The sequence below is a fragment of the Fusarium falciforme genome, chromosome 9 (assembly GCF_026873545.1).
Source record: "Fusarium falciforme chromosome 9, complete sequence".
Lineage (NCBI taxonomy): Eukaryota > Fungi > Ascomycota > Sordariomycetes > Hypocreales > Nectriaceae > Fusarium > Fusarium falciforme.
Genome location: NC_070552.1, coordinates 441,160 through 453,355, shown reverse-complemented (window position 1 = coordinate 453,355; position 12,196 = coordinate 441,160). Strand labels below are relative to the sequence as shown.

The 12,196-nt window shown below is 50.9% G+C and overlaps 4 protein-coding genes and 1 pseudogene across 5 annotated transcripts, besides 1 other annotated feature; all 5 read left to right on the top strand.

Moving 5' to 3' along the window:
• Positions 1-499: 499 nt before the first annotated feature.
• Positions 500-2,974, top strand: NCS54_01102700 (Hypothetical protein; the record flags this gene model as incomplete). Its single annotated transcript, XM_053156313.1, has 1 exon — positions 500-2,974. The coding sequence occupies one exon, from the start codon at positions 500-502 to the stop codon at positions 2,972-2,974; it is 2,475 nt and encodes an 824-aa protein (XP_053012288.1).
• A 689-nt stretch (positions 2,975-3,663) lies between these two features.
• NCS54_01102600 (Hypothetical protein) lies at positions 3,664-5,508 on the top strand (the record flags this gene model as incomplete). Its single annotated transcript, XM_053156312.1, has 1 exon — positions 3,664-5,508. The coding sequence occupies one exon, from the start codon at positions 3,664-3,666 to the stop codon at positions 5,506-5,508; it is 1,845 nt and encodes a 614-aa protein (XP_053012287.1).
• Positions 5,509-5,870: 362 nt separating this feature from the next.
• On the top strand, positions 5,871-7,602 carry NCS54_01102500 (annotated as a pseudogene). The gene is made up of 3 exons: positions 5,871-5,902; positions 5,955-7,541; positions 7,593-7,602.
• Positions 5,871-7,602: a sequence feature.
• Positions 7,603-8,304: 702 nt separating this feature from the next.
• On the top strand, positions 8,305-10,664 carry NCS54_01102400 (Zn(2)-C6 fungal-type domain-containing protein; the record flags this gene model as incomplete). Its single annotated transcript, XM_053156311.1, has 3 exons — positions 8,305-9,698; positions 9,763-10,549; positions 10,608-10,664. 3 exons carry the CDS (start codon positions 8,305-8,307, stop codon positions 10,662-10,664), a joined length of 2,238 nt encoding a protein of 745 aa, XP_053012286.1.
• Positions 10,665-11,257: 593 nt separating this feature from the next.
• Positions 11,258-12,164, top strand: NCS54_01102300 (GFO-IDH-MocA domain-containing protein; the record flags this gene model as incomplete). Its single annotated transcript, XM_053156310.1, has 2 exons — positions 11,258-11,319; positions 11,372-12,164. The coding sequence occupies 2 exons, from the start codon at positions 11,258-11,260 to the stop codon at positions 12,162-12,164; spliced, it is 855 nt and encodes a 284-aa protein (XP_053012285.1).
• Positions 12,165-12,196: the final 32 nt, after the last annotated feature.

Sequence of the window (12,196 nt, the reverse complement as noted above, 5' to 3'; positions counted from 1 at the left end):
GCTCCCGAAATCAGGCAAAGCTGAACAGTGAGTCTCGAACTCGATCATCTAATGTCTGAGCATCAGATGACTCCTTCATACGCGGATGGGAGTGTCCGGGCGCCCTTGTTGGACTGAGAGATCTGACAGGGGTTTCCCGCTTAGCTTCTCCGCTTAGCTTCTCCGCATACCTAGTTTACCGACTAGTTTACCGACTAGTTTACCGCCTAGCGTCATTCAGCCACGAGCCCAATCGCAAGCATTGGTGTTTGATGGATCGTATAATCTTGCCCCGAGTTACACTGCATGGTCCCAGAAACATGTAGAAACATGTGTCAACTCGATCACCTTGGTACCGAGGGGAGACTTCGCATAAGCTTTGGCCCGAGTTAGCGAGAGGCGAAAAGCAGAAGTTCCCCCTCGACATTGAACTTCTTCCCTCCAATTCTCCTTGCCTAATTCCATCACCGAGCTATTTTGTCTTTTTCAAACCAATATTGCACCACAAGCCTCGAGAATCATGTCCCTGGAGTTTGATACAACCTGGATGTGGCACCCTGCCTTTTCGGAGGAGCAGGGTGACACAGCCGGTTTGTTTGTTCACTTCCGACGGGAATTTGAGATCCAAGACGAGCCTCCCGAGAAGCTGATGATTCACATCACTGCTGATACACGCTACAAGCTGTACTTGAACGGTCAATACGTTACCTTTGGCCCAGTCAAGGGAGATCGCCACCTTTGGTTCTACGACTCAATCGACATTGCACCGTTCCTACGTCAGGGCCACAACAGGATCGGAGTTCATGTTCTCCGATTCTTCCACAGCACAAGCTATGCCCCGTCCTTTTCTCGACTGCCTTTGGCGGGGCTCAGAGTCTCTGTCTCGGATGAGCTCTGGGCTAAACAGCTCGAAAGCAGTACCTTGTGGCAAGCTGCGATTGACCACTCCACTGTTCTGAGAGTCGACGAGCCGGAAGACCGATTTTTACATATTTATGAGCGCACATCCCGTTCGGAAACACGCCCTCTTGAGTGGGTTGCTTCGAAATTACTTGAGTTCAAGAACTCTACCGGGAACTCGCCTCCATGGCAGCTGTCGCCTCGTCTGATTCCTCCGCTTCGAGTCCAAGACATGACGGGGTTGGGGATACACAATGTGCACAGTACTCTAAAGCCTGAGCTTTGGAGTGCTACTTTGCTCAAGGACTCTCTGTCTCGGGAGGTTGACGACGGTCTCCTCCTCCCGGCCAAGACCAAGCATCTTCTCGATTTCGAAATGCCTCATCTTGTCACTGCATTTCTAAGACTTCGATTTAGACGTCCCGGGATTGGTGGGGGCATCTTAACGGTCACGTACTCAGAGAGCTACGAGGATGAGCCAGAGGAGACTCCGTGGGTCCGGCAAAAGGGTGATCGTTGTGATTACAACAAGACGCTGCTTGGCCCCAAGGACATATACGAGTTTCAGGGGGTGGCGCCGAGTGAATCTCTCGGGTACCACGGCGATGAAGATACCCTTGAGGTCTTCATGCCATTTCATTTCCGCACGTTTCGATTTCTTCATCTCGACTTCGACGTCGGACCCTCTGACTTGGTCTTTCTCGGGTTAAGCATCGAGTCCGTCAACTATCCCCTCAATGTTTACGCTAGCTTTGCAGTAGCTGGTACAGAGTCGGAGCAGAGTGATACCTGGCATCAGCTTTGGGAGACCAGCATCCGTACGCTCTATAATTGCATGCATGACTGCTACGAGGACTGCCCATTTTATGAGCAACTTCAATACGCTATGGATACTCGCAGTTCGTCACTCTTCACGTACCTTGTCTCTGGAGACGACCGCCTCGCAAGACAAGCCATCATCCAACTTCACAACTCCTTCCAAGCACGCCTCGGGCTCACAGCAAGTCGTGCTCCCTCACATAGAGAGCAGTTTATACCCCATTTCTCTCTATACTGGGTCAATCTCGTTACGGATCACTGGACGTACTTTGGCGATACGGCATTCGCGTCCCAGTTCCTACCTGTCATCGATGCTGTGCTACGGTATTTCGATAGCCATGTCGAAAGCCATGGTCTAGTTGCTTCTGAACTCAGACCAGGTATATGGAACTTTGTGGACTGGGCCACGGAGTGGAAGCCTCATGGCATTCCTCCGGCTATCAACAGGACAGGCATCTCCACGTATGCAAATCAGCTATATGCATATACTCTTAGGAACTCAGCACAGCTGGTCAGTGCCCTAGGAAGGGCAGCTATTGCATCCGAGTATCGGGCCCGTGCGGGAAACATCATTTCAGCTCTGCAGACACATTGCTTTGATGGCCAGTACTTCCCCGATACCTTGGTATCAGCGGCAACTTCTACGGACTACAGTCAACACTGTCAGGTCTGGGCCGTTCTCTGTGGTTCAGTGGTTGGGGAAAATGCCGAGAGGCTACTACGGGGAAGCCTTGAGCGTACCAAGGCTGGCCATTTTGTGCAAGAGTCTATTTCAATGTCCTTTTACACCATGAGAGCCTTGAGTCTAGCTGGCGGGACTCTCTACAATGAGAGCTTTGTTCAGTTCTGGGACCCTTGGCGTCAACAGCTGCGACAAAACGTCACAACTTGGGTTGAAGATAGTGTATCGCAGCGTTCAGACTGTCACGCCTGGGGCAGTGTCTCGATATATGAATTCATGGTAGAAGTGGTGGGAATCCGCCCAGCGGAGCCTGGTTGGGCCGCTATCGAGTTTCGGCCGAGGTTAGGACTGTTCCGTAATATGAATGCCAAATTTCCTGTCAAAATGAAGGACGGCAAGGAAATTGGTCTGGTACATGTGTCGTGGGCTACGGACAAGTCTGGGAATGCCGAGGTACGGCTGAGACTGGACTTTGAGGGGTCAGCCAAGGTACCTGTGCGCGCTTTTCTTCCTGGTGTGGAAATGGCTTGCATAGCATCGGAGGAAGAGATGCGTTTCATTATTCAGAAAGACTTGTTTGTACAGTATTCTTGATGTAGATAGATGCTGGCTTCGTGAATGGTTGATCCTTCGTTGTGGCAGAGCACACTTGGGGAATTAACCATCCATTTTGGCAATTCCTGATCAGCGTAGTCAGCAAATACGAAGCACTACCGTCTTCATCCTTTGACATGAACGGTGATAAAGTATTGAAACAGGGCTAAAGGGCGAGGGTCTCAATACGAGTGCTCGGCCAACTAATTCATCCGAGGGGTTGGTTGCAAGATGATTTAGGCAAGTCGTATGATATCTCGCGACTCAATACACCGAGAAAAGGGTTGCCACTAGGTTCTAAAAGGTAAGAAGTGAGAATAGGAGTAAGCACCTTCAGTCTTGCAAACATCAACTGGCGCCTCGGGGTACAACCCTCAAAAGGAACTTCCCTGCATGGGACTATTGAACTCGTGTGAGGTCAAGCACTCCTCAGGACTTCCGGAGTAATGATCGTCGTTCAACCCCACGTCCTCCCCCGCAAAGCTGGGGTAGGTAGTGTTGCTCGGTGGTCGAATTGCCGAATCCGCGGAAACAATGCTTGCGTGCAAAAAGAACCTGTATAAATAGATTGGCCTTACTCACAGTTTCACCACCTCGCCAAGCTGTTTCTCTTCAAACCACAGTGATTTCTCAGCATGCATTCTTCTCTGTTCTCTTTCCTCGCCTTTGTGGCCATGGTCCCTTCCACAATGGCCAGATCCATCCCAAGGGCCGATGTACCGCCGCCCCCAAATCCAGAACCTATTCACCTCACGACATTACCTCTCCCGCCTGTTTCCCCCAGCAGCAACATCGGCGCCTGCACCTCGGAGATCAATTCAAGAGGCACGGGCTGCATGACCCTGTCGTCAAATTTGGATTTCCAAGCAGGTGGCTTCCTCCCAGATGGAAAGCATGTCCTGGTTTTCGTTACCTTCACCGGGGCGCCCCTATCTCCTGATCATGCCAGTGTTTACAATGGCAGTCACATTCTAGCTGTGAAAACCAACGGCAAGAAGTTCCCCAATGGAGACCCCTGGAAGTGCCTGACTTGTGGGATACCTGATGAAAACGCCATCGGGAAAACCATGACCTTTGACCACCCTCAAGCGTTTGGGGATGGGAAGAGGATTCTGTTCGGTACCAATATTCTTGACTGTGGAAAATACGACCTTGTCAGCAGAGAGTGTACCCCTACACGTTCTCACATCTATCCCATCCGATGGAACACAACTCCCGATGGTAGCGGCAAGGGTGGCTCAATCCGAGAGCTGCGTTTACATCCCGACGATGTACACATTGGCTTCAGTTCGTTTAGCACTGCAAACGGAAAGCTAGGCCAGTTTGCCTACTTTGGAAGACTGCAGTTCAACGCTAAGCCAACGACTGGTACCACTCTGACTCCTCGATATGACCTTATTCGAGTCACCCGGTTGTTCAATCCGAATAGCAAGCAAGCCGTCGAGGTTAAGGGGGATGCCATCTTTGTCAATCGAGATGCCATTTCCGTCGGCGAATTCCGAGGATTTAGTGGCCGAGGCACTGAAGCTACGTACGTCGGGTCTCCAGTCGAGTCCTCCAACATTGATGTCTTTGCCGTACACCTTCAGACCGGCAAGGTGAGAAGGCTCACTAGCCACCCTGAGTACTGTGATCCGGTGGCTATTTCGCCTGATGACCAGTGGGTCGCGATTGAGGATACGCGCGGAACAGATCGGCAGATGTGGCTCTCAGGCATGAGGAACATCCCTCCCATCACAGATCTGATTACCACTTCCGTCACGTCAGCTACCAGGAATAATGGCCAACGGCGGTATTTCAGACCGTACTTGCTGGATCGCTATGGAGACCGTGGGCAGTACTTTGGCCAGAAAATCAATGGTGGGCAGGGTGTTGCTGGCAGTGGTGATCTCGATGACCCTGAGTGGAATGCGATGGCTGATCCGAGATGGTCTCCTGACGGAACTCAGATTGTGTACTGGGAGGCTCAGACTATCGCACCGGCATGTGGAGGGAAGAACCCACTTCCATGCTACCCTTCAAAGGAGCCTGGCGGCAGGCGGACACGTGTGGTGTTGGCCACTCTCTCTACCCGGAAGCCACTCAAACTGTCTGCGGTCAAACCCATCTCGGATGAGATCCCCTGGGGTGTGCCATATTCTCCTGGCGAAGCCAACCCCGCTCGACTAGCCCCGCCAGCAGGTAACTATACTCTGAAGGGCACGAAAGAGGGATACGCAGATGTTGAGATCATTGGGAGAAATGATGGATCCATAAGCGAGATTAGGGTGACTTATCATGGCTACTCAGATGATGGATCGACATTGCTCAATGGGTTTGAGAGAGTGGAAACCTCGACTCTATCATTAACCCTCACGCACATCGACTGGTATTCCAACCTCACGCAGACTGGAAAGTCAACAAACACCAAGATAACGAGCTCCGATGGATTTCATCTCGATATCGATGTTCTAACAAACATATTCCAGGCGAATGGGACTTTGAAGACAACTCTCGATGGACATGTTTACACACAGCCTGCCAATGAAACTTGAAGGAAGTGGTCATAAGGGAGCAGGGTTTATAACTCACTTTCGGATGTGAATGCCAGGTTCAGTAGCTTATTCTTTTCAATTAAGATCAGCAGTATACCGTGTTCTTGCGCGTGTGGATCTCTAGTGAAAGTCGGCGTGTATGATGCCATCTACCTCTGGTGGTGAATGGGGAGCGCGAATTTGAAAGGGTAGCTTCGGACTAAGATTTGACCGAGTTGGATTGCTTGTCCTCGCAGATCAGGTGATGGTCACCCCTCCCCCGCATTCTGTCCATGTCTCTTTGGGGCTTTTATACCCTGAGGAGAAACCAGATACTGGCAAATATCCTTCCTTGTCTGCTAAGGATAGAGACATGTGAAGCCATGCGGCCTGTCTCAGCCTGTGTACATTGCCGGTAAGTGCAATATAACCCACTAATATCCTGTTGCTAACACAACCTCCAAAAGTGAGCGGCGCAAAAGATGCCTCCGTGCTCGACAAGGAACCAGTTGTGCCTACTGCATCGACAAGGGACTAGAGTGCATAGTCGACTTCAAGCCTTTACCCGCTAAAGGCTCAGCTCAAGGCTACGCCCCTCTTGTTGATCCTGACATACCTGCCACCTCTCGCATCTCGTCCGCCTCCGTTCCTGACCCGGATCTCTCTGACGAGCTCATAGACCTCTACTTTATTCATGTCAATGCCTCATTTCCCAGCCTATTCCACCGCCCAACTTTGAAGGCAGCAGTTCGGGATGGCACAATTCCCAAGGTCCTTTTCCTCGCTATTATCAGCCTCTCTGCGCGATTCTCGTCGCACCCTGGCTTTGAGGGCATCGAGCCTTGCGATCGTGGTCGGCCGTATGCTGAAGAGGCACAAAGATTGCTCAACCTGCGCGACAAGTCGATAACCACGATACAGGCGTGTATTCTCTTGGGGATCGTATTCCAGGTTGAGGGAGATCCAGACACCGAGTCTGTCTATTATGCAATTGCCTCACGTATGGCTCTGCTTCTAGATCTTCCTAATGCTGTGGCAGACTCACCCATTGAACAAGAACTTTATCACCGAAGTACGTATAATATTGACATAGTCGGTTTCCCTGGCTCACCTCTCTTGGAAGTCTGGTGGTCAATCATCACAATAGAGACCTGGCACTCGGCTGCTCTATGTATCCCTAGGACGCTAAATCCCAACGAAAAAGTCCCCATCCCTATCGACGAGTGGGAGTTTTTGCAACTCAGACCTGGTTCTAGCTCGACTGGCTGTGAATTGCGGATCAAACCCCATCCCAGTGCACACTCATCATTGTCCTTACTTGGATACATGGTGGAACTCAATAGACTCCTCGACGACGTCAACAAACTCAACGCCGGCGTTGCTTCGGGGGCCACCAAAGATGAAGACACCCAGCAGTCGGTTCAGCAGCTATCAATTTCTTTTGATACTTGGAAAAGCAGCCTGCCGGTTCGATTCCAGTATAACGACGCCAATATTGCCTACTGGGTAGAGAAGAATCTCGGACAGGCTTTTCTCAACCTGCACATCCTGTATAACAATGTCGGCCAACGTCTATTCTACCAGTTCCTCTACCTCATCCAAGATAGCACGGATATATCACCAACAAACCCGACACACTGTTTTGCCAAGAAATGCAAGCTTTATGCTACGAACTTCTGCGAGATCATCCACCGAGCACAAGCACAACCGCAAACCCAACTCTTGTCCTCTCTCGTTGGCCACATGCTCGTCCTCGCATCCACGGTTCAATTACACACTCTTCTGTTCAGCACCGATGATGCTGAGATTGCAGCCGCGAAACTTTGTCTTGAACGGAACTTTGAAGTTTTGATGCATCTGAACTCATATTGGCCAAACGTCTCGACGGCGATGGCTAGGTTTAATTCCTTCCACTCGGCCTGCCTAAGAAGCCGAGATAGCTCGTTTCGGTTGGATCGATGGATGCTGCAGTTCATGCTGCAGTTTTCAAGGCCTTTGGAGGACAAGGGCGATACAACTGAGAGTAGAGACTTCTGGGCTGTCGAGATATCAAGGTATTTAAATGATAGGTAACAAAGAAAAGTCCATTACACCCAACTTCTCAGCAAGGTCGAGGTGAGTGGGCGTCTTTATGCATATTTATTATGCACGGAGTATTATTGTGATGTTGAGCTTGCTAGCGAGTACTTACCAAAAAGAGTATATATCGCTTCTTGCTAAGTATTTCTTATCAGCACCTCCACGCTTCTAATTCGCTATCAGTTTTGACCATCCCCACAATCCCCACCACCTTAAGACGCGGCAAAGCTCTGATGACTTGCTGCTCGGTATGATCAAAACACTCACATGTTGACGCGTGATTGACTTCATGATTCTCTATTAATTTTCTACTCGTCTGAAGCTTGTCCTCATGTTGTTTTTCTTGAATGTTTCCTTTTGAGAGATGTCCGTGCTAACTCATCGCGCAACAAATCGCATTCTCATTATTTACTTTACGCAGCCCAAAATACACGTTTCTTTCATGAAGATTCTCGCCTAGCACGCTCCACATAGAAAGTCTCGCCATGCATGCTTTATATCAGTAGAAAAGAAGGCCACTAGTAGTGACGAGGGAATTATATATAGATTGATCACTGAAAATGGTGCTAATTTCTCAGCGAGCCGAGAGGGTCTAGGGTAGCAGCATTTTCCTCGGCTGTGAGCGGATAAGAGAACACGTGAGATCGCCGTCATTTATCCGCCTCCCCTCATGTCAACGCGTAGCTTTTCCGTCACCTTTTCCGCCTCTCCATCAATCCTCCACCATCGTCGCTTCCAATGGAGGAAACACCTCATATGATGCTATCTCCGTCTAGCGACGCCAGGGGAGGTGTTGAAACAGATGCTGAGACGCCCTCTATTCTTGTCGTAACCCCATCCGAGCTCACCTCGAGCAGATCCAAACGGAACAAGTCAACGGACGGAGTCGAGCCTGGGCCTCGCAAGGTCCGCAAAGTGAGCCGAGCATGTGACTTTTGCAAGTCGAGAAAGGCCAGGTGCACAGGTGATCTACCTTGCGCAAAGTGCGTGGCCAAGGGAAGAGAATGCTCCTACGATGCAAAGTACACCCGCGGCCGACCGCCAACACCACCTCCAGCAGAGACTCGCCCCAAGAGCTCGTCTACAAGTGCTTTTCCATCTGTCGAAGATATATCCAGGCACCACGCATTGTCAACCGACCGTGGACCCACAACCGCTGTTGGTGATGACCTTGGTCTCTTGCGTCGACCGAACGAGAGTACTGTGGCATCCAGATCATCGCCAGAGTTGTCCATAGCGGAGATTCAGGGACAAGTGTTTGACTCGAAATCAGGCCTCACATTTATCCAACGAGCTCTGAAGCGCCTTTCGGCTCAGAATAAGAATGGTGCATCGGGAAAAGCCCAACCCGTGTCTGACAACCAATCGTTGATGACGGCGGGTGACAAGCCGTTGCCTGAGTTCCCCGGTAATGGTCTATCCACCCTTCCAGATCTTGTCGAGTGCAACAAGCTGCTTGCACTATATTTCGAAGTATGTATTGCAACTTATCGCATGTTGCATCGGCCAACAGCCGAGAGGTGGCTGGCGATCTTGAAGAGGAACCACGATGAGGGCCGCGCCTTGTGGAGCGACATTGGTCGAGCAGAGGCGGCCATTGTCCTGGCTGCACTGGCTATTGCTAGGCTCCATCAAGAGAAGTCCAGGGGTTTCTTATCGGCGGAAGATGAGAGCCAGGCACTCAGAGCCAGCGATGAGCTTTACATCTTGTCAAGTCGTTTCGCAGACGACGAAGCAGGGTTTCCGAGACTCGAGTCAGCGCAGGCCAAGGTCATCCACGTCCTCTACCTACTCACGACGTCACGATTCAATCGGGGCTGGTATGTCTTTGGTAATGCGCTACACCTCGTCACCGCCCTTGGTCTTTATCGTCGTGGCAACTGGAAGAGAGGGATAAGCTCACGGAACGACTACATTCACACGCAATGTGGCATTCGTACTTTCTGGACCGCGTACATCGTTGACAACTACCTTGCCGTGATATTCGGACGGCCGCGGCACTTTCATGACGAGGACATCAATCAGGATCTTCCAGAGTCAGTTGACGATGAGGCAATGACAGTAGATGGTCCCATCAATGCGGCCGATACCCCCAAAGATTGTCACATTGATGCCCTAATATTTCACGCAAGGTGAGTCTCCTCAATATCATGCTTCTGTACAAGACTAGGCTCTCTAACTGTCAACTACAACTAGAATCGCCAAACTCGTTGGGTCAGTCTCTCGAGAGGTATATACTTTCCGTGCCATCTCGGAAGCCGAGCGAGTTTCGGCTGCCAACCGGCTCATTCAACGTGTTCGTGAATGGCATGCGAGTCTTCCGATACATCTTGGGTCTATACCACCGTCTATGCTTATACCTAGCTATCGCCGCCAAGCGACAGTCTTGAGGTTGGCACACTTGCACGCCATCTTACACGCCAACCGACTGTTCCTTCTCGGTAGCTCATCCAACACGCACGAGAGTCAAGTCACAGAGTGCATCAAGGCTGCAAAAGCGGTACTGGAAACAGTCGATGAACTGGCTCAAGAGGGCCCAATCTTCCATGCATTCTGGTGGACACACTACGTAACCTTTTGCGCTCTAGTGGTCACATATGTGTGGGAAATTCGGCAACGTCGGATCAAGCATTCAAAATCCAGACACGATCGGTCCATGCTACTTGAGTTGGCTGAAAGATGCCATACCCATCTGGCTAATGCCACTGCCTCCAACTCACCTAGCCGACGATACGCCGTCATACTCGAGGAGTTTCGAACCGTAATAGCCGAATCCAATAGTCGAACAACGACATATCCTTCAGAACAGATGGCAGAATTGTCAGATGTGGGCCAGTGTGACCTACCAGAACACGCACTGGCGGTGGGTGCAATGCCAGGGAGCGCTGGACAACAAGTCGATATTGGGAACGCCTCTATATTGAACGATGCCCATTTATTTAGTCAGTGGAATACCACAGACTGGCTGGATATTGATTCTTCTGTAAGTCAACGGAACCATATGTTGGTATACGAGATGCCCTTACTGACAGTTTCGCCAGGCTTTTTGGATGCAAATGGACACAGATGAGAGCATCCTTTGGCCGGATATGGGCTAGATATCTTTCAATGAAATATACCTTCCTTTACGATGGACAGATCAAGTTAAAGAGAAGCGGTGTGCAATGAATCGGTAACTCGTGAGTGTGGCAGCTGGTGAGGAGAAAACCGAAGTCCATTTCCTGGAGGGCCGAGGAAGCCAAGCAATCACCCGTGGATAGCGGAGGGAGAGGGACAACGATGGGCCTCGTCCTGAGTTTGACAGATAGTAATGCCATAGTAATTTCATTTGACATCTTCTTCGGTGAAGATACGCACCGACCGAGACTTGCCGAGTTGGCCAGTACATAGATGATGGAGAACCCCAGCGATGTCGGCCTAGGATGGGCGTCACCACCTCTGTCAGGCCGCGCCACATGTCAAAATCACGCCTTTCGTCTCCGACGCCTTTCAAACCATGCCGATAGAGATAACTGTCTTATCTCGTCACGCCATCTATTGTTCTTTCTGGTAGTCTAAGTTGGTCAAACTATTGCTAGGGTGACCTAGTCCGGCTCGTGGCTCTCGAGTATAAGAACACACTCCTTGACTTTCGACTTCCACAAGCTGCACAAAGCTAGCCTTTATCAAGGTTTATCCACGACAACTCGAAATGCCTGAGCCAAGGACAATTCGCTGGGGAATCCTCGCAACCGGAGGCATCGCCAAAGCCTTGTAAGTCCAACCACAATCCCTGACCCCTGGCTATGTCCCTAACATGACATAGCGGCCGAGATCTCTCAGTCGACCCCAATACGCGGTCAGCTTCTGACATTCGTCACGAACTTGTCGCGGCCGCATCTTCAACCTCAAAGTCTAGAGCGGAAGAGTTCCTGCGGCACTGCGATGCTCCATCTCACGCCAAGGCCTACGGCTCCTATGCCGAGCTCGTTCAGGACCCTGATGTTGAAATCATCTATATTGCCACACCTCACTCTCACCATTATCGGAACGCCATGCTTTGTCTTGAAGCCGGCAAGAACGTGCTCTGCGAGAAGGCATTTACTGTGAACGCCAAGCAAGCCAGGAAGCTCGCTGAAAAGGCCCGAGAGAAGAACTTGCTCCTGATGGAAGGGCTCTGGAGTCGATACTTTCCCCTCTCCCTCTACGTCCGCGAGGTTATCGAGTCTGGAAAAATTGGCCCTGTTGAAAGGGTGTTGGCCGAACATAGTCTGCCGTACGCGGGTGGTTTTGAGGACGATTCCCACATCATGGTCAATCCTGATCTTGCCGGTGGGATTCTGCTCGATGGAGGCATCTACAGCCTGACTTGGGTATTCCAGTCTCTGTACAGCCTTCAGCCAGCATCTTCTAGAAGTCTCCCGACTATCAAAAGTGCTGTTGCCAAGTACAGCCGGACTGGTGTTGACGCAATGACTACGATCCTTCTCGAGTTCCCTCGGTCTGAGGAGCAGGGTGGAATCGCACACGCGGTCGCCTCAACCTCTTTGGGTTTGTCCAATGATGCCATCGCTCAGAGGCAAGGCGCAGTTGTGCCCAATATCCGCCTTCAGGGATAGTACGGCGAAGTTCAGGTGTTTCCTCCGGCTTA